At 35.7% G+C, this 21,513-nt stretch overlaps 1 protein-coding gene across 12 annotated transcripts in view; it reads left to right on the top strand.

Moving 5' to 3' along the window:
- Window positions 1-21,513, top strand: part of FRYL (FRY like transcription coactivator) — a 160,583-nt gene that overhangs the window by 127,245 nt on the left and 11,825 nt on the right. For all 12 annotated transcript variants that reach the window (XM_030492105.1, XM_030492099.1, XM_030492097.1 and 9 more), the window contains 10 exons: window positions 1,531-1,725; window positions 2,896-3,057; window positions 3,334-3,408; window positions 4,902-5,078; window positions 7,728-7,931; window positions 8,824-8,994; window positions 13,047-13,300; window positions 15,506-15,713; window positions 17,711-17,860; window positions 20,423-20,521. In XM_030492105.1, the coding sequence (XP_030347965.1) occupies window positions 1,531-1,725; window positions 2,896-3,057; window positions 3,334-3,408; window positions 4,902-5,078; window positions 7,728-7,931; window positions 8,824-8,994; window positions 13,047-13,300; window positions 15,506-15,713; window positions 17,711-17,860; window positions 20,423-20,521 (1,695 nt within the window). The remainder of the gene's footprint in view (window positions 1-1,530; window positions 1,726-2,895; window positions 3,058-3,333; window positions 3,409-4,901; window positions 5,079-7,727; window positions 7,932-8,823; window positions 8,995-13,046; window positions 13,301-15,505; window positions 15,714-17,710; window positions 17,861-20,422; window positions 20,522-21,513) is intronic.

Raw genomic sequence — 21,513 nt, 5'->3', positions numbered from 1 at the left:
AAAGTCTAGCATCTTGCTGAAAGATTTTATGAAAATGCCTGGAGCATAAAACCATTTCAGTGCACAACATTCTTTTTATTTCTTCCCTTCGCCCCCCTTTTTCCTGAATTCCATTATTGCAAAATGTATTTCAGTCAAGTGGTTTAATCATAATTAACCAGGAAGAGTAGTGTTCCCTGGATGTTTTGTTATTGATGGATATGTACTTTCGATATTGTGCTCCTGTCAGAGTGCATTAGGCAAAATGGAATGATTAGCATTAACTATAGTTTTCATGGCCTGAGAGCTGCTTGCTTCACATCTAACCTTTATCTGAGCTTTCTATGCAAGCCCACGCTACCATGGAATCTCATTTTAATTAGATGTTGGCTATTAAAATAATGGTACTAGTTAAAAAAATATTCCAGAGAAGCCTGTGTATTTTTGATATGATAAAACATCTTACTATAAATGATGAAAAAAGATCATAAATGAACGTGTTTAAATTTGGTGCTACTAGGCTGACATTTTTAGTCTTTTGCAGTCACAGTGCATCTTAATTTAAGTTGCTACAGGATGGTTCAGGTTTGAGACTTCTTTTTTTATGTTTATGATGCACAGAAATTCAGATTACTGAAGACTTATTACCTACAGAGAAGCATATACTTCTTAGACTGTTGAAAGTGGTGTTTAACAAACATTGTATCCTAATTAAAAAAACCCAAACAGGCAGATACCCTGCTAATTTCAAAAACTGGAAGATTAAGTTTCAGGTAGAATCCTAATATTTTCAGGAGTGTAAGTCTTAACCCTCCCAAGGTGCTGCTTTTGATGTAAGTCTCTTCTGTGATTTGCTCCACAATTTCTGTAGTTGAAACTGCTGAATTATTTACATTACTATTAACCATTTTTTTCAAGGAGAGTGCACTCAAATCGGGCTCTGCCTCTTACGTTCTCATCGTTTTGCCCTGGCTGTTTTAAGCAATGACTAGTTTGATATGACATAAAAACCTTGTAAATGTTTTTGCCCCCCCCCTTTTTTTTTTTTTAAGCTTTTTGAAATACATAAGGAAATATAAAGCACAAAATACTTTTGGCTGTTTCAAATTCAGTTTACTCTGTTCATAAGTGTAAAATAATTAAAGATGCCAGGAGGTGGAGGTTGTTTTGCTTTTAAATGCTATTAGTTTTTATCTTCTGGGGCATGAAAGGCAGATACTTCAGACAGTGGTAATAAGCATAGTGTAAATACAGGGAGCGAGGGACATAGAGTCTGGTGCGACTGGCACTGGGACCTGGAGCTAGTGACTGCCTGGCTGCACCTGACCACGCACCACGGGGTGACATGGTACCTTGCTGTTGCCTTCCTGGCACTTCAAGGTCCAAAGCTGCCTACCTGTGCTAGCACCTTGCAGCCACATGTAGAAGATTAGAGCTTTTGGTTTTGGGAATCTTGTAATGAATCAATGTATCATTGATATCCTACCATATATTAAAAATGGCTGTCCTGTCTGAAGCGATTGTTTTGTGATTTGTGTATGTTCTTTTTAGAGTCCATATTGGAAGGAAGCTCTTAATATTTTGAAATTGGTGGTGTCTCGGTCAGCAAGCCTTGTTGTACCTAATGATATCCCAAAGACTTACGGAGGTGACATAGGTTCTCCTGAAATATCTTTCACAAAAATTTTTAATGTCTCCAAGGAGCTACCTGGGAAGACCTTAGATTTTCATTTTGATATATCAGAGGTAATTACTATATTTAAATTCTAATGCAATAATGACTTTCTCTTGCAAACTCAGATTTGTTCTGTTAGCCTTCTACATTTATATATTTAAAAATAAATATAATTGTTAAGAATGACAGATGTTGAAGTTTTACATACATGTAATTAAGAGTCATACTGGAAGATAACCTTTGAATACTTCTGTTGTGTTTTTGCCTTTTTCCCCTCTTTGAATTTCTGAAGAGTTAATTACTAAAAGTCAATGGGATTATTCTCAAGGGTATTTCAGCTGTGTCATAGAGCAAGCTAATGCAGCTGGCTGCTGCTTGCAGCTGAACATTCCAGGCTTTCACCAAATGAGGGGTTGTGTGTTCAAGGGCCGAGAGGATTAAAACCGTGTACTGCGGTTCTGCCGTGACTTTGGAAGGGGGAGAAAATTTAAAGGAGAGAGCAGGATACAGAATATAGGAACCTCAGTGTAAGATGAATGGCACTGGAGAAAATCCTGTAGTTAAAAAGAACACCCCTACCCCCCAATTCGGGTTCATTAGAACTGAAAATAATACAGCTGATACTCATTCTGTGTCTGAAAATGGGAGTATAGCCAAATGACTGCAGTATAATATAAGGATGTGAAAATTGTAGAAACTTTACTGTTAATCAGAAGTAAGGGGTCCTGGCTGAAGCTGACCCTAGATGATGATTGGAGTTACAGATGTCTTAAGAGCATTACTTAAATTGGTAAATGAATTCCTTACTGGAAGTTTCATTGTATGCATATAATTGAGGGACAAGATGAATTCCCGCAAAGTTCACTGGAGTAGCATTTGCTGTCAAAGGGGCAGAATTTGCCGCTTGGTTCTCAGAAGTGTAAGTGTTACTTGCTTGCCTGTGAAAACAATTTTTCATAGTGTGTTTAAAAAAATATAACTGGATTGTCACCATAAAATTTGCATAATTCAAAAAACCACAAGTGGGCAGAATGGCAGCCTACTGCATAGGGTAGACTTACTCAGCTTTGTATTTCCCAGTGTACCAAGGCTCAGTGGATTAGGCATAGGCTTTATAGAATGCTTAAAAACAAACAGACAAGCCCTCCTACATTTTATGTAATACTAAATTCTGAAATCAAATGTGCAGTCTCTACTAATACAGATTTGCATTTTGAGAAAGTGTTTGTTGTCTTTGATAGACACCAATCATTGGGAATAAGTATGGTGATCAACACAGCGCAGCTGGTAGAAATGGGAAGCCAAAAGTCATTGCTGTCACCCGCAGCACTTCTTCAACTTCGTCAGGCTCCAATTCAAATGCGTTAGTTCCTGTCAGCTGGAAGAGGCCACAACTATCTCAGGTACATTGTCTTGAACACCTTATACGTATATTACCGACAATGTTTATGAATGTATAAAAAAATTGTTGAAGTCTAATTTGAAGTCTATATTGTGTCTTAGCAAAACAGTAAATGAATACAGCATAAACTAAAAGCTAATACTGGTGAAAAGTAAAAATAGTCAGATTATTTTTAGTGGATGTCAGCATGTGAGATGACTAGTTAAAATGCAGATGTTTTACTTTTTAACCTCCAGCAGATGCCTTTCTATGTGATTTTCTTTCATATATTTTTCAGAGAAGAACTAGGGAGAAGCTAATGAATGTACTTTCTCTGTGTGGTCCAGAATCTGGTCTTCCCAAGAATCCTTCAGTAAGTGGTGATGGTGGTTTGTTCTGGTTTTTGAATTCCAGTAGTGAGAATGCTGTTGCGTTTTCAGGTATTGGTGAAGTTATGAAGAGCAGTTTTTGACAAACTGGTTTTAGTTCAACAATTCACAAATCCAATTTGAAGAATTAGAAAGAGGTGGAATCATAAGTAATTAATTTTTCCTCAAGAAGTCCAGCGGGCACTGCTCTTTACTAGACATGTTTCAAAACACTATTTAAATTCAGCCAAACAAATGTTGCTGTCTCAGTGAATGGACCGTAGGGGAGGTCTATATGTTTTAAGACAAAGATTAACTACTAGGATTAATTCTTAATTTTTATCTTATGTGGTTATCAAAACAAGATTTTTTAAAAGTCGTTGGACTGAAACTCCAGTCTTTCCTCTCCAAATTAAATTAATCGACTACTAAGGAACTCGGTTGATCAAACTAATCCTTAATACTTCTTCACAGAAGAGCAAGACTACACTGCCACTCCAGAATAGTGTGTTTGAGGCTGCATGTATGAATGTTAATTGTCTTGGCTAGAAGAGGGAAATGAACTAGGTCTCCTCTGTTCTGAGTAAATCTTTATCTAGCCCATTAATAAGATGCACTTTGGAGAGAGGGGGCAGCAATGGCTGAGGACTGCAAGGAGGTTGGTGCTGTATTGAAAATACCATAGAATCCATTGAAAATAACCAGTGGATCACATGCGTTCAAACTAACATGGGTATCAGTAGGAGAAGTAGTCTTAACTATTAAACTAGGCTGACGGTGTTACTTCTCTGTATGGCACAGAAAACACCCCCACTAGCATACTAACCTTAATAGTGGTGATGACATTAAGAGCTTTTTAAAATAAAGTTGAGTAGCCTACCTTGGTTTATCATCTAGAATATTCATTTTTTTATTGTGACATGCAAATTTTTAGCTGGTGAAAAATACTGATGGGAGGTGGATCTTTAATCTAGTGTAGGAAGTTGAAATAAATACAATTTGATGCTTGAAAGCTGAAGATACTAAAAAAAGAAAAAGGCAAATAGAAATAAACAGCAAATTGTAATTTGTGATATTATCATTACTGGAAGCCAGCACTGGATGCCTTCTTAAAGGTATACAGTTCTTCCACAGAAATTGATAGGTGAAAATGATACAGCCTGTGAAATGTGAATTATAATTATCGTGGATTTTTTTTTTGTTCTTAAGTTTGACTAATATTGTGGTTCTGAAAATGATGGTTTCAGGATATATTTTTCTCTTTATTTGTATCTTTGCAACTCTCAGTTACATTAAGGAGAGACTCATCATTAATTTAAAGATGTAGTTTAAAATTCAGCAAGTCTCGAAACATGCTGCAGTTTACGTTGCCCTGGTATAATCATTATAGTGGTATGCTAACTGCCACTAATGCCATTAAATGTGGGAAGCAGTACATCTGACTGCTGGAGTTACACAAGTTGGAAATTTTTGTTTCTATTTCTACCCATATCTGCAGGTTGTGTTTTCTTCTAATGAGGACTTGGAAGTTGGCGATCAACAAACTAGTCTTATTTCAACAACAGAAGAAGTGATTCAAGAGGAGGAAGTGGCTGTAGAAGACAATACCAGTGAACAACAATTTGGAGTTTTTAAAGACTTTGACTTTTTAGATGTTGAATTGGAAGATGCAGAGGTGAGACCTTGGGATTTCTTCTGTGTATTTCCATTTGAGAACATTTTAAAAATAAGGTTATGTTGGTGCAATGCTAAGGAATTGGCAGCTCTTCTAACTAATCCAGTTGGAAAGAATTTGTGATGTGATTGAACTCAACTTGAATGATAAAGAAACCTGTGTCACAAACTTTGCAGTGTTAAGTTGTTGCAAGTTTTTGGGGGGAGAGTTGGGATTTTTTAGGGGGAGTTAAGTGACTTAATCTGAAAGTGAAGTGGTAAGACAGTATAAACCAATGACAGGATGAACACCTGGGTATCGTACAGCTGAAAATTTAATCATGGAACAGTATGTTAAGAAAATTGCATAATCTTTGTTCCTGATGTGTTTCTGCATTTTGAAAACATGAAGAATAGCTTTCGAAGTTACAAACTGTATGATATAATATTTCATTATATGATTGACTTGGTCACCATAATTGCTTGCATTGACTTTTACATTATATCTGGCTTGTTGCAGTTCTTACATATCCTCCATTTCTCCTCTCAAGAAAAAGGGAGGGGAGGTAAAACAAAATTAAATATTGAGAAATAGTAAAGATTCTGTTAACAATTGTTACTTGGTTGGAATAAATAAAAGGCTTCAGACCAGAATTTGCTGAAGCTGACTGTAAAAGGACTGGGGAGAAGAAATCAAATACTTTGAGTTTTCTTTCAGTGTTTTTGTTACGGTCTATAAAAAATAACTGCATTAGTAATGGAGACCCTTGCGGGTCATGAGTCAACAAGCTGCTAAGAATATCTGCCTTTCTAAACTGTAAGATTGTTCTTCTCATTAATCTAGCCCTTTTTAAAAAATCTTGTTTTTTTCTCCCCTAATGCTTAAGTTTTATCTCACTTTCCTTCCTGTGTATTGCTTCACTTCAGCCAATATTTGCATCTCCTAGGAAAAGTATAGGCTCATTATGGTCTACTGCATATATGTGACCTACACGCTATACAGATAAAATGTTGTATAATCAATGCAAGTAGTCTAACAGTTCAGAATCGGCTCAGTAGTAGTATAGCATTATTTTAACACTAGATGGGGCTTTGCAGGTAGGATGCCAGAAGTCAAAAACTTTGCCAAACCAAGTTAATTTTTAACTTCATTTTCTGTATTATTTTAATAGCAGATCATGATGAAGACGAGGCATTTTCTTTCTCATTAATTGCCTGTATGCAACATGGTAGTGCTGTACTTGCAAAAAAAAAAAAAAGGAATAAGAAAAAGCACAGATTGTACAAATTTAGCGCATTACGTATAAATTGTGCACTTTATCTAAGAGCTGCCTAGTTTTGCAGCAGAAATACGTAATGTTCTTTGTTGCTAAAAATTAAATGTCACTGGGCTTTTACATTAAAATCTGAGTAAAATTCAGCTTAAACATAAGTGCTTCAGCCCCCAGTAGTAGTACTTTCTTGTAGTTGGGATTCTTTTGCATTGCCGTAACTTTTCACCTTTTTGTGGAGCAAAACAAATCACTAAGAGAGAAAGAGACTACAAAAATGTTAAGTTTGCTTTGCATATTTAATAAATCATAATGATCTCTTAAGTCACCACAAGTGGTATTCTGTCAGAGCAGTTTTGGAACCCATACTTGCACATTTGGGGCTAGATGTCTCTAGATTGGCGAAGTGACCTTATCAGGTTTTCCATCTGTAGATGAATTGTTGAAGGTTGACAAAGTGCATGAGAAAGTCAAAGATAGTTTGTTCTTGCGAATTAAAACAATAGTGGTTTTAATATATGGATTTCACTTACTATGTTGGATGTTTGAAACCCAAGTATCCCAGCTTTAAACCGTGCAAACAGAAAAGATCAAGCTTTTGGTGTTTAGGGTGTATTTCATAAAACTGACACAAAGTAGCTGGTAAAACAGTTAATGAAGACATGGGTTTTTTACAATCTGTATATAATTAATGTTGATGGTGCTTTGTCAGTTGGATGTGGTCAGTTTAGATTCATGTGTGTTAGTTAATGAATTTCATCTAATGTTTGTTGAAACAGTTGCTTTACATGTTATGCCAGAGAAATGTATCATAAGCATGCTGGTTTTAGTGTTTTGTCATCAGTTTGTTTATTTTTTCAGTCAATCTCCCATTAGAAAGAGAAATTATTTTAAATACTAGCTTTTTGATCAAAGCTTTTTTTCAGAGCTTGAATCAGTCTTTTACTGTTGGCAAATCTTAAGTAATAAAACATTTTTCCCTGGTTCTAGAGTATCTTTAAGTGTTTGTCCTCGTTCTTTCTAATTATATGTGTTTTCCTTTTTGCTAACCAGGAGCTGCAGGTAAGTTGCAGCCTGGTGTCCTGGCTTGTTCTTCTGTTGTTGTCTGTGGTGTGTTTGTACTTTCTAGTCAGATATATAAATTTGATACTGATATAGTTCTAGATTATATATTGGGTTACTTTCCAAGAAGATATTAAAAAGATTTCTAGTTCATTTGCCATATATTTTAATTTATCTATGAACATCATTTAACAAGGTATTTAAATAAAACTAAAGGGCTGATTGAAACTCTGTTCATAATGCATTCAGTACTTGTGTTGTCTTGGTTGGGTTTGTGTATTAATTTAATTACATTGAAATTTGTACATACATATGTGTGCAAACTTTTTTTATTACAGGGTGAAAGCATGGACAACTTCAACTGGGGTGTTCGCAGACGCTCTCTTGACAGTATTGACAAAGGAGACACACCATCTCTTCAAGAATGTCAGTACTCTGGTAGCACACCCAGCTTGAACTTGACCAACCAGGAAGATACTGATGAGTCTTCAGAAGAGGAAGCAGCCCTGACTGCAAGTCAGATACTGTCTCGTTCGCAGATGGTAAGTTATTTTTCTGTGAAAGGAATCTTAGAACTTAAGCTTTCACTTGCACTTTTAATGAATAAGTGTGGCTCACATCTTCAGCCTAAGTGAACTGAAGAGGAACTGAATTGATGTGGCTAAACTTTTGCTTACCAACATCAATGAAGGGAATGAGTTCCTTTACCGCATTAGTGGTACATAACAGGTTTATAAGTGAAATACAACGTTAATTTTTTTCTGTGTTTGTGTCTTTATACTTACTATATTTGTTTCAGTATAAGCGCAAAATTGCATGTGTTACATGCAGTGTTACATATAAAGTGTGTGTCTTTGTGGATGCCTAAAAAAATCCCAAAATACTAAATAGGAACAAGAGCAGTAAGTGATCCTTTGGGAGCCTCAGTTGTGTTTAACCACTGAAGTTGCTAATTTAATTATGGATTTTGAAGCATATGTGTACATATAACTGAAGGAAATGGAGAACACTGGCCTCTCAGAAGTCTCTCTCCGTTACATAAATGAAATCAGGAAAAAATTGACTGGATGGGGAGCAGCAGGAACTTCAGACTTTGGGCAAAGTTTGTACTAATGTTGCCCATAACAAAGAGCTCTGCGCTTCAGTGTTTTCAGTCTAGTATTTCACCACTGCCAAAGACCTTTAAACTAGAAAGGAAGTAATTTTCTAGATTCTAAGGGTAACTTCGCACATTAACTTTTTGAAGTTAAATGTTACCAAAGTAGATGTGATGCTTCTAACAGTTTAGTGTAAAGGTGTTAAACTTGTCATATGTAAAGAAATTCAAATAGCTAACCATACTGAAACAGCCTATTTCAAAACTAATGTGTTTTCCCTGTAATTTGTATGTTCAGTAAACTACGAATAATTTTATGTTTTTCTTTTCTATATTAGTTAAACAGTGATTCTGTCATAGATGAAACAATATCAGATCATGCTGGTTTATCACTTCAGTCTCAAGATTCCACTAGCAGTGTGGGAACGGAAGATGTGCTTCAAATAAGAACTGAGACGCCAAGTTTGGAGGCTTCTCCTCTAGATAACTCTAGCAACCAGCTGCCTGAGGTGGGGAGAAATATGGGCTGGCGCATGGCTGATTTGGGCTTCTTCTAGTGTTTAATAGCAACTTTGGCTTTCTTTTCAATTGAATTTTCATCTGTTACACTGATTAGTTGATTTGCTTTTAATATTTCTAACCTGTTGGAATGTTTTTACAAAATGTTTCCTCAGCATGAAGACTGCTTGGGATGGACTGAGGTAACTTACCACAGGTTAAAAATATTCTTGAAGGGCTGATAATGATCATTTCATGGTGCAGAATGAAAATAGGCTAATGGTCAAGATGCTTTTACTTCATATGGTTGAAATCGTTCTTGAGCAACATTTTCTTTCAAATAATTTTTTATTTCCCACTTTTTTTTTCTGCTTTCTGTGGGTTAATGTGATTGGTGCTATATGGGAATAAAACCTCAGGCCAGCTGTGTTAGCAGTTGGTTCCATTAAATAATGCTTTATAAAGGACCACAGATGCTAGTGGTATACTTTTTTGGAAAGGCCTGTGTGGACTGAGACAGATTTCAAGCTAATGGCTGCCTGCAAATCTGTGAGTACTCAAGTTTCTTGGTTTTTAAAATATTTTTAATAAATTAAAATTAAAAAAAACCCAAACATTTAAAATAAGACTTTCATCTGCTACAATTCCTGCAATATTTAGCAGTTGTAGCTAAAACTTCAGTATGTGTTTTTTCTTAAAGCAGCTTGGTTTAGGTAGACATTTTATATATAAAATTATAGATGCTGTTGGCAATCTTACTTCTATTTGGATAAAAATTACTAATTCTACCTTTGACAGAACATGTATTTGTATTGAGTTTTCCAGAATATTAAGCTATTTCTGTGTGCATTTGGATAACCAGTGCATGTTTTACACTTAAGAATGAGTCTTCAGCCAACTTGGTTTAAACAGTCGACTGATTGGTTCAAGTGACTGGGGTTTCTAAACAAAGGCTCTAGTCTACCTGTTTGCTACCTAGAAAGTCACTTTTATTAACAGGGAAACCACTAGCCTAGCTAACATTTAATGAAGATAACTGTAAGAACAAAAGACATACTTGGAGAACAACAAAGGGAAAGTATGGGTGACTGGTTTCTTGTGATAAAATCCTCACCTTCTAGAATCGTAATATTGTGACATTTATAAAGCAGCTTTTTTCCACTTCTTGCATATTTTTGCATTAATATTATCTATATGCTTTCTTCGAAAATATTTGGTTACACTGCAATTGATGAATTGTCTCAAATTTGTAGGGCATCTGTGCTTAGATTGGCAAACACATCTGTCTGTTAGCGCTTCATCTTCATCTACTTGTCTACAACATGCGTTTTTGTTCCAATATAATTTTGGGTGAGGAAGAACACTTAGTCTGGATTATTTTTTTTTTTTTTAATGTCAAGATTTCAAAACAGAGAAGCAATAAATAAGCTGGGATAAAAGGGAGAAGTGATATATAAGCTAGGATTTCACAGAATGAAATTTTATAATTTGTCTTGTTTGCTTGTGGTACATTCTCAGCTGTAACTCATTTTTACGTTTTTGTAGTTCTGTCTGAGACTGCCTTTATACTTGGATTAACTGTTCTTCTGCAGCCCCCTTCATAAAATCACTATACTTCTGATAACCCAGATGAAAACATTCACTCAATAAAAGCAGCAACGTAGTTAAAAATACTGAAAACATTTAAACTGGGCTGTAAAATAATTTCATGACTAAGCAGCATCCAGAAAAAAATTAATATATGCATTAAAAAAAAGGCACCAAAAAAACCTGCAGATGCATGTAAATGCAGTCACTACGTGTGATGTGTTGAGAGTTTATTTTGTGCATGTTAGAATGTGGGATTCAGTCAAATATTCTTCAAGCAGAGTTCAAACACTCAAAAGTTACGTCTACAAGAGTTAGCTATCTAGTTGGATTTTGTTGCTAAAAGGGCTTTATGCCTTTTAATAGAATGAACTTGAGAATATGCACACTTTCAACTCACTTTGGAAAATTTTTGAAGACAGTGAACCTTATTTTGTTCTGAATTCTTATACTGTACAACTCACAGCATAGTGCAGTTGTGGTTTTTTTTTTTCTATGGTCATATATATAAACTCTTTCAACACAGACATTTCATTACATGCCAAGTGTCAGTTACCAAAATGTTTTTAATATAAATAAATATCAAAATTTATCCAAGCTAAAATTAAAAAAAAGCGCCATTATTTAAAAATAGGAAGGGTGTGTGCTAGTTAGATGCAGTTCATAGAATCAGGTTGAGTTCCTTGCTTCTGTTGTAGGCATACTGAAGAAATAAGAAGTAAATAGATTACTTATTTGTATTTGGCTGATTCCCAGCAATAGCGTGTATCTTTACAAAAAGGACATTTCACATTCCAGTTGGAAATGTACAATCTAGCTTACAAGAATATTTTCAGTTTTGTACAAAAAGTTTTACAAGCTTAAGTGTATGGAAGTTTATTACTAAAATGATTCTCTAATTTACTAATTTGCACTGTGGATTTATGAGGGAATAACTTACTAGAGGTAATTTTCCTTGGATTCTGTGGAGTTGTCAACTATATAATATAAACGACATTTTAAAGATAATTAAAGAACATTCATGTTGGTAGTAAAGATATGGCCAAAGTTACACATCAAACTTCAGAAATCAGGAGTCGTGGCACTATGAAGACTTAACTGTAAATTTACTAGCTAGTAATTAACACTTAAATATTTTCTAGAAGTGTATCTCTCATACATACATCTGTCAGACATGATCAGTGCAACTCTGTATCATCTGTTAACATCTATAATAGAAATGGACCACTGCTTCAATCCATATTATTTTGCTGTGGTACTGTAAAAGTGTCTTGTGTTGCTGTGTGCCTTAGCTGCTCAGTGTGACAAAAATGCTGTTCTGTGCAATAAAATTCCATATTTAACTTCCAGGCATTATAAGCGAGGTCACTAGCTGTGTCAAATGACAGCAGTGTCACATTGAGGAGTACCATAGTCAAAGTGAGATACAGTTCGGATCACTGTGAAAGAAAATTATATGGTTCTGTTTAAAGACGAATTGTCTTTTCCAATATGTGTACAGTTACTTATCTGTCAGAGGATCTGTTTAGACTGATGAAAGCCATGAAGTGATGTGTATGCTTAAAGGCTGTCCAGATGTTTGTTAATCAGTCTTGGATATGCCAGTAGAGGAAGACAAGCACACTTAAGAATGAAAATGTGTGATAATTTGTGCCTTTAGGAAATAGCAAGTACAAGAAAGTATTATTCCACAGCAAAATCCAGTAAAAGGTTTCAAATGAGTTCATCATAAATTATCTAAATCTGAATTCCTCTGTTCAATATAGCAATGTTAATGAGTATAATAATGCTAATGGAGGAAGAGGGAAGGGAGAAAGGGTCATTCTAATGTTACCTACCTGAGTTTAATCATTGTCTCTTTATAATTGTTAGTGATGGAAAGCCTATATTTAGAGATTCAGGGTTAAACCCTTAAAGCTCCCCATATTAACAGTAATTGCAAAATAATAAAAATAGTGGAATGTCCCTTTTCCGTTGTTTGTCTGTTACACTGTTGCTCAGTTATGCTTTAGAACATTGTTAAAGTGGAGAGAGGAAAGGAGAAGAAATTTTCTGTACTGGTTCTGGACCGCAAAGGCAAGCATGAGGCAGACAGTTTGGTCCTTACCTAGAAGAGTAAAATATGAAAGTCTTAGTTGTGTTTGTTGTGATCTAAATATGTTTGAGGCTATTTGCAGGTATTTTTCTGGGCGTGTTCTCTTAACAGATTTAATTGAGTGTATTTGAGAAATTGTATTTGCTATAAATAAGAAGTCGTATTCTATGATATTGGTGTTAAGTAGAAGCTATAAATATTACGAATAGACTGCCTGTCTTGACTCCAGTAAAACTGTGTGAACAAGCCAAAGAGTTGAATGATTAAATATAAATGGATATTTGTAAAAATTTTTATAACTGTTACTTTACCGTCATAAAAACTGATAAGAATAGATAAGCCCTGACAATAAAAGTAAATAAAAGTATGTTTGATTCACAGGAATGCAGTTCAGCAGTAAGGGATGAACAGGTTAGCACTGCTAGTGAAGACACTGGGTCGTATCTACTACAGGAGCAACAAGACTGTCTGGTCTGTCATGAATCTCTTGAGTTGGAAGAGACCACAGAACTGGCAGAGGCAACAGCTCCTGAGAGCTATTCTGAATCTGTCTGTGAAGAGGATGTCACTCTTGCTTTGAAGGAGCTAGATGAGAGATGTGAAGAAGAAGAAGCTGACTTCTCTGGTTTGTCTAGGTAAAATTAATACTGGTTCCAAGTAACAAACTACATGTTAACATGCAAGAATCAAACAAAGTAGGCTTTCTTATGGTCTGGGGTTTTCTGTGAATCCCATAATGCAAGCATCTAAAATGGTATTTTGCATATCAGAAGTAACGGTTGATTGTTTTTGCCTGTTATGGCAAATAAATTCAGTGCTTTGGTTAGCAGTTGTTTCTGGTAGAGGGAAGACAGCCATGCAGGAAAAGAAGACAGTTCTTGAGTAAAAAAAAATCTAGCACATTTCATCACCATCAATAGGATAGAAATAGAAAAGAGGTCAGAGGATGTTCTAAAGCCTTTTCTTGGCAGCCACCAGCTGCAAGCAGTATAAGATGCAAAAGCCCTTAAACTTCTCTAAATTATGGCAGAACCTATTTTGACACCGAAAGACAGGGGGGAAAAAAAATGGGTTTGGTTGGGGGGTGGGTGGGTTTGGGTTGGGGTTTTTTCTTTGGTGGGTTTTTTTTTGGTTTTTTTTTTTTTGTTTGGTTTTGTTTTCGTAAGGTTTGTGGGGTTTTGTTTTGTTTTAATCAAAGCTCCTGCAGAAGTCAGACCAGTTTGTCTTTGAATTTGCCTAAGGTTTATTTTCAGTGTTAAACAGTCTCTTATATGTTTCTGAGACATTTTGAAGTAACGTAACATTTTTCCATTTTTTAATATGGAGAGCAAAAGTAACTATTGAGAGGAAATGTTAGAATTAATCCTAGCAGGTTGAGTGATTTAAATTGAAAATGAAACCCTAAGTCTCTTGAAAGTAATGGTCTAAGAAGGAGGGAAAACAAACAAAAAACTGCAAGCAAACAAATAAAAAAACAAACAAAACCCCCAAACCAGTAAACAAAAAACCTAAACCAAACAAATTCCAAATTGTTCATAGGCTTCTTCATACTTAAAATTTGTTCAGAAGTTTAGACTGAATAATACATACACCTACTGTCTATAGGAACATAGAGTTCCTAATGTGTAACTGAATCATAGACTCATAGGATTGTCAGTATTGGAAGGAACCTTAAAGCTCATCCAGTTCCAACCACACTGCCATGGGCAGGGTCACCTTCCACTAGACCAGGTTGCTCAAAGCTCCATCCAGCCTGGCCTTGAACGCTTGCAGAAATGGGGTTTTAGTTTATTTACACTAAGTGAACAAATGAAAAACCCCATAGCTCTAGTTTGAAGAGCAACAGAGGTGATTATTTATAGGGTTGATACACTAGTTAGAAAATATCTGAAAATCTTTTTGAAGCTTTGCTTACAGGTAGTATTCAAAAGGATTGCATCTGAGCTGTTGCACTTTGTGCTATTAAAATGAATGTACCTAAAAACAACACCCACGCTTCTTGTTTAAGATGTGTTTAAGTCTTGTTTAAGACATACTTGGTGCCTCTGTGAATGAGGGTGTTGAATGAGAAAAATGGTATGTGTTTAAAAAATTATTCTAATAAATTATCTGTACTTGGAATTCTCTGACACGTATTTTTGCTGTGTAAGTATAATTATACAAGAAGTGTCAAAATGTGTCATTCCTTGTAATACAGATAATTTTCACAATTAAGTTAATGATTGTAAGTAGTAGCATTGATTAATTTATAGTTTGATATTTTTATGGGATGTTTGGTGCCTAATGGAAGGTATGACTGCAGAATGCTCTTTGAACAAAGGCCCGTTAAATTGATTGCCTATAAAAATGGAAGTCTTCCAATCTGTCTCCATTTCCTTATGATGTTACTTCAGAGTTACAAAATAGTATTACATTGCCAAGTGAGTTCTTGTGTTTCTCTTAAGGAAAGCTAAAATTTGTGACAGATATTGGCGGACTGTATGTTTAGACTTGGAAGAATTGAATGTTAATTCAGTATTGGGGGCAAGAAAAAAATAACAGTTTCTGAATGGGGGTGGGTGTGTGTATATATGTATATATAGTTATCCCTTTGAAGATATTAATAGAAATAACATGCTTTAATAAGCCTTGGAGGTATTTGAGAGTATGAACATTTTTTTATATTGCAGTAGCAAGCGTTTTTTATTTTTTACTCTTTGCTTGGTACCTTAGTTGATGGATTTTTTATTTTACAAAACACTGTTTGAATTCCAAGTTCTTATTTTTTCCTTCTCACCAAAATGAAGGTGTTTTTGCCTAAAAAAGGTACTGAGTAAATTTCCATTGTTTGTTATTCATAGCCAAGATGAAGAAGAACAGGATGGTTTCCCAGAAGTACAAACTTCCCCACCTCCTTCACCATTTCTTTCTGCCATATTGGCGGCTTTCCAACCAGTGGCATATGATGATGAAGAGCAAGCTTGGCGCTGCCACGTCAATCAGATGCTGTCGGATACAGATGGATCTTGTGCTGTCTATACATTTCACGTCTTCTCAAGATTGTTTCAGGTCAGTGAATTGCCAGTGCATGGTGGTTTGTCTAAAATCTTTTCCTCCTGCTTTTAAAACTATTCTTCCCCGCTGTAACTGCAAAAGCTGCAAGATTATGGTAGAAAGCAAATCAAAAGCAGACAAAAAAACCTATGTTGCTAAAAGACTGTTTTATGGTCGTACACTATTTTTCCGTGGGATATCTGCTATATTATTCATTGTCTAGGAGTGATTCTACTTAGGAATAAAAAAGGCAGCTCAAAAAAACCCCAGTTCAGTGTTTCTTGTAAGCTCTTAGTTCAGGTTGTGTCCCTTCCTTTATTTTCTGAACATCACCCAGGTTCTGTGCTGATGACAGAATTAATCAGTCTTCCTCCTGGGTTTTCCATGGGATTCATTATTATGGGATCACAGCATGACAAACATTAATGAATTTATCTGGTATCTGGTGAGAAAAGGTTTTTTACTGCAGAGAAGTAATTGAAACAGCAGGAGATCCACTAAAGCTGCAAGTTTCAGATGCCTCTTTTTAACTGTATTTACCTCATAGATCTGGTATCCAACACAAAATGCCTATGGCTTAATTTTTCTTAATTATCCTCCCTATATATATGGGATAGCTTTTTACCTACGTTACCTTTGGTACCACTTGGATGTACATTATTCTTTGCAACGTCCTATGGGAAAGAGAAGCACAAATAATACTTTTATTTATGGGCCACATGCCAAGTGAGCTAGAGGAGATTCATTACTACAAACCAAGACCTTATAACTCCAACACTTTCTTACATCTCCAATATTAATTTTGCCTGCTGTTGGGTATATTGTAATAAATTACTCAGTGAAAGCTTCACTTTGTTTTACCACACTAGCACACACTATACCCCATATGTATGGGCAGGTTTAGGGTTAGTGCCATGAGGTCACTTACATGTGAAGAATTTATATTCTACCTTATCCATGGAATACCTTCTACATGTATCTATACGCATTTTCCATTTTTAGTTGAACCAAATATTTTGCCACAGCACTGTAAAATTCCTGTTCACTCGTTTTAGATTTTTGCCTTTTTGCTTCATCTTAGACATCAGGGATTTAGTTCTTTTGTATTATACCAAAGTTTAGCTACAGTTGCTTTTCACGCAACTGCATTTCCTGAAAAGTGGTATTTCCTGAAAGTGGTAAAGCCAGGAGTTCGTATTCTCTTGTGTTCATTAAAGAGGGAGCTAGAAAGAAAGGTGAAACTTTTCCGTGGCTTGACAGGATAGCCCTTAGTCAGCTGGAAAGGTGGATGCTTTGGGAAAGGGGGCAGTTAGTGATCCAGGGCTCAAACCTGAGCAAAGAAGCATTCCTGAGGAGTTGTTACTGGGTACAGAGGAGGGTTAAAATGATTAAATGAGACCCTGGGAGTCTTGTTTGACTGAACTTTTCTGTTTTGCCTTCTGGCTCCTACACCACGTTTAATTTCACAGCTGTAAATATCCATTTTTGTATAGTTTTATTTTATATGTAACTTTCTAAGATTTATGAAATGATACACAGCAAAGCACAGTGTTGTATTAGGCCAAGCTGACAGTCCACATATTCGAACATATTACATGTAGGACTGATTTTTGAAGAAGGTAGAAATCCTGCAGGTGGCAGTTTTGGACACAGATTGTGCTACACACGTCTTGTAAAACTGTGAATAATTTTCTGCAACATGAACACTTGAAAATGAACTGAACTACTATCTATACTGCATAGCGTCAGTCAGTCATCCAGCTATACTGATGCTAAAGGCTTAGATGGGAAAGGAGTTACTGTCTTCATGGATAGAGGCTGGTTTTATTGATTGATTGCGTTTTCTGGAGCTAGTTTTACATAAATATTCAGAGCAAATTATGTATTAGCTTGTAATTTAATGACAAAAATATATGCTGTCATGATGGAATTTTACCCTGAAATTCTCAATCTAAAAAGCCTGCGTAATAAATTCCAATGTAAAATAAATGTTTTTCTGATCTGATTTCTAGACTATTCAAAGGAAGTTTGTATCTATAACAAATGATTCAGTCAGCTTTCTTGGCGAAAGCCTGCAGCGCATTGGAACAAAATTTAAAAGTTCTCTGGAAGTGATGATGTTGTGTTCAGAATGTCCAACAGTCTTTGTGGATGCGGAAACGGTAAAGATCTCATTAACTTACACATTGAAATGTCTGTCTGCTTAAACATTTTTATGTAGCATACAAAATGATGTTTTAACATTTGGAACATAGCAAGCCTTGGGAAGGTTTTCAAAGGTTTGAATAAAATGGGTTAATTGTATTTTTGCCTTTTAAAAGGTTGCTCTCTAATGACACTAATTGAAACATTTGAATAATTTTGGAATGTAAAAAAAAAAGAAAGAAAACGTGCTTTTTCTAATTGAAATCAGAAAGGAATTAAAATGTTAGGTGGCCATTATCTGTCGTAATCATTTGAAAACACAAGTGAAAAGTGCATTTTCTCCAAAAATAACCTCTAGCTGTAACAGCTAGCACTGAGGGAATTTACTGAACTAGATACCATTTAAATTCCCTTGCTATTCTTTACCTTCCCCACTTGTTCATATTTATTCTTTGCACAGAGAAGAAAGACCACTTATCTAGCAGCAACTTTGCCTTTTTTAAAAATTGTATTATTAATGTATAAACTTAAGGATGCATGTGAAAAACATTCTAGCTACAAATACACAATGAAGGCTTTGAATTGTTTGTTGTTTTGCAAGTTGAAATCCTGGGTTATAATAAATATTAATGTGAGAAGTCAGCTCTGTGTTCAGCAGCAGTCGAAAAAAGCTATGCTAGAATAATGAGGAAAAGAGACAGCAAAACAGAAAACATTATTGAGCTAATGTACATATCCCTGATATACCTACATCCTGAATTTTGGGGGCAGTTCGGGTCACCTGCTCTCAGAGAAAATACAGTTGGACTGGAAAAGGTTCCAAGAAAGATCACAAGGGGTACGAAATACGTGTTTTTCCCTGCCTTAAGCAACTGCTATTAGACACTGTCAAATGGAGGGACTGAGATAGATGGATCTTTCTTCCTAACCCAGTGTGAGACTCTTCTCCTGACCTGTTCTTTTTCCCTTGGTGCTAAGCGGCAACTCTGCTCTTACACTCTCACTTTAGACTATGTGGACTAAAAAAAGCATGATGTGGATAGTGCATTTCAAGGGACGCATGTGTAATGTTTTTTGTTTAACTTACACCACTTTAAAAGCAGTAGAAATTAACCAAAAGAAGGAGTTTGTTTGGGATGAGAAGCCACAATAAGAGTTATATTAGTCTAGCTAGAACAGCCTGTATGTTTTAAAAAATAAATAAATAGATATATAAATTCAGATATTAAAAAGCATTAATAAATATATATGCACTCAAGTATACAGTCTTGTGCACACACATTACTGTTGTTACATTGGCAAATACTGTGTAGATAAATCTTCCCAAATAATTTAATTGAAATGAACCTACTTGTTTATCAGGCTACTTCTCACCAAGAAAGAATGGCTGATCCAAAATAACATTCATGGACAAATCTTTGGTTTTGTGATGTCTACTCATCTGTACAAGATTGGCATTTGATTCAGATTTGGCCTTTGATTCATTCAGAAAGTAGTTTTTAGCAGAAGGATGCCCCCTTACATCAAAGCAGGGTTTTGCAAGTGATATGGATGTGGCTCACGGCCTACTGCTGATACAAGATGCCCACTGACTTCTTTGCACTTTGGAGTTACTGCACATGTTGAGTGCAGAGTGGCAATGTGCCACAGAGCCATAACTTGCTGCTTTGTCGATGTGGACATAGAGGTTGGGAGTACGGTGTCTTAATATGGTGGTAGAATGTAATAGTCTTAATGCAGTTGGAAAAACATGTAAGTATCATTTCCCCTGAATAACGTGGGATACTGTGACTGTCCATGCCACAATGTTGTGATCGGTGTCTTTTGCTTGCATTTTCAAGCAGACCAAGAAGCACCAGGTAACAGGGATTGGAGAAAAGTACAGAGCTCTTCATGAGTGCAAGGGGTGACCAATATGAGGGAGGAAGCATCATCTTAGAGTCATGATTATTACAGGAAGTGACAGGAGAAGGATTAATAATAAATAAAATAAGTGGAAATAAAACTACAGGGAAAAGGTGTGGAGCAAAGCTGAGGTAGCAGCCCCTGAGAGAGAAAAAGAGATTTTGAAACTATGTTGAGAAAGGCAAAGCCATTAATGGTAGAAAATTCTTCACATGTCCAAGTTTCTAGAGACTGAAGCCTTTGCTGGTGGTCTAGTTTGTGTATTGAGAAGTGGAAGCAACCCTCACTGGACACTCCTTCAGTTGCTACAGGAGCAATCCAGCAGAATCTTTTTTCCTGCTGCAGGCTAGTCTATTAATATTAGCTGTGTATATGTCAACTATTATTATTCTTTTTAAAAGATCTAAAAATCGCCTTGAAATCTCTTCTTCAGATGTTAACTAGGTGCTGCCCTTATTTTGGAATCAAAACTTTTATTCACTGATTTAACTGATAGATCTGCCTGTGTTTGCCAACTCAAAGGTGTCACAAATGATCTGTACCCAGTACCCACTAATTGTAATTCGATCGTTTTTCCAAATGTGGACTTAGAATTTCATATTATATAATACTAAACTATATGGATTATAGTCAGATATTACATGACTACAGGGGTGATTGCTTTTATCTTCCAGCTATTGTCTTGTGGCCTGCTAGAAACATTGAAGTTCAGTGTTCTAGAGCTCCAAGAACACTTGGATACTTACAATGTCAAAAGAGAAGCAGCAGAACAGGTGAGTCTTATATTTCAAACCAAAAAATATTAAAACCTGCTCATCCAGAAAATGTTGCAGGTCTTTACCTCTCAACTCTGATATCTTATAAGTAGACTGGAAAAAAAGTTCTGAAATAAAACCCTGTTTCCTACTATGATTCTATGTTTCTATTTTCTTCTATGTATATAATCTGAACCTGGGGTTTTTCCTATGAGTAATTAATTTTTGTTGCGCTCACTTCTTAAATTGACTTTGAACGTCTAACATTGCACAAATGCACTAGCATGGGGAAAAGTGCATTCCTCATTTAAAAGTAATCAAATATTTTTAACATGAATATCAATAAACCATAGGAAAAAAATTCTTTACAAACATTCTGATTTATTTTATTAGATTAGTAGGGTGGGATTCACCTCCAGATTAAGACATTTACAGGTAACTACCTATATGTGAATTAAGTGCCTTAACACCCATAGTATTCAAGGATCAAGTCAATACAATAAAAGAAATCAAGAAAGCAATGCATTTTATTCTAATAAAGATACTCATTGCTCAGCTGAATAGGTCTTTAGACTTCTTTCTGCTGACTGGATCTCCAGTGACTGTAAGGGGGTCTTAAACAGCTGTGTCGTACACAGACACAGAAATTTAGATCTCTCATGCTGCAACTGGATCACATTGAGGCTGACATTTGTCAGTTATTTAGAATGATGCAGTTTGGTTTTTCAAGGTATGTGTTAGTGGTTATATCCTTTTGGCAAAGAAGCATGGAGTAAAAAGTGGAAAACTTCTGTAGTGAGTGTCTGTGTATTTGTTTTTGTGAACCTTTGACCGATGTTCAGAAAGGAAGATACTAACTTCAGAAAACTGAAACAGGCAAGATCGCTGTTTCAAGAGCCAAACGAAAACATGGATCTACAATCAGTTTTGCAGGTGCAGGGAGAGGATATATAGGGCTTTTGTTGTAGAGAGACAGTGATTCCTAGGAAAATTAAATATGGCATTTGAAG

This window comes from Strigops habroptila, chromosome 7 (genome assembly GCF_004027225.2).
Source record: "Strigops habroptila isolate Jane chromosome 7, bStrHab1.2.pri, whole genome shotgun sequence".
NCBI classification, from domain to species: Eukaryota; Metazoa; Chordata; class Aves; order Psittaciformes; family Psittacidae; genus Strigops; species Strigops habroptila.
The sequence above is the reverse complement of the archived record's forward strand: the minus strand, read 5'-3'. Positions and strand labels throughout refer to the sequence as shown.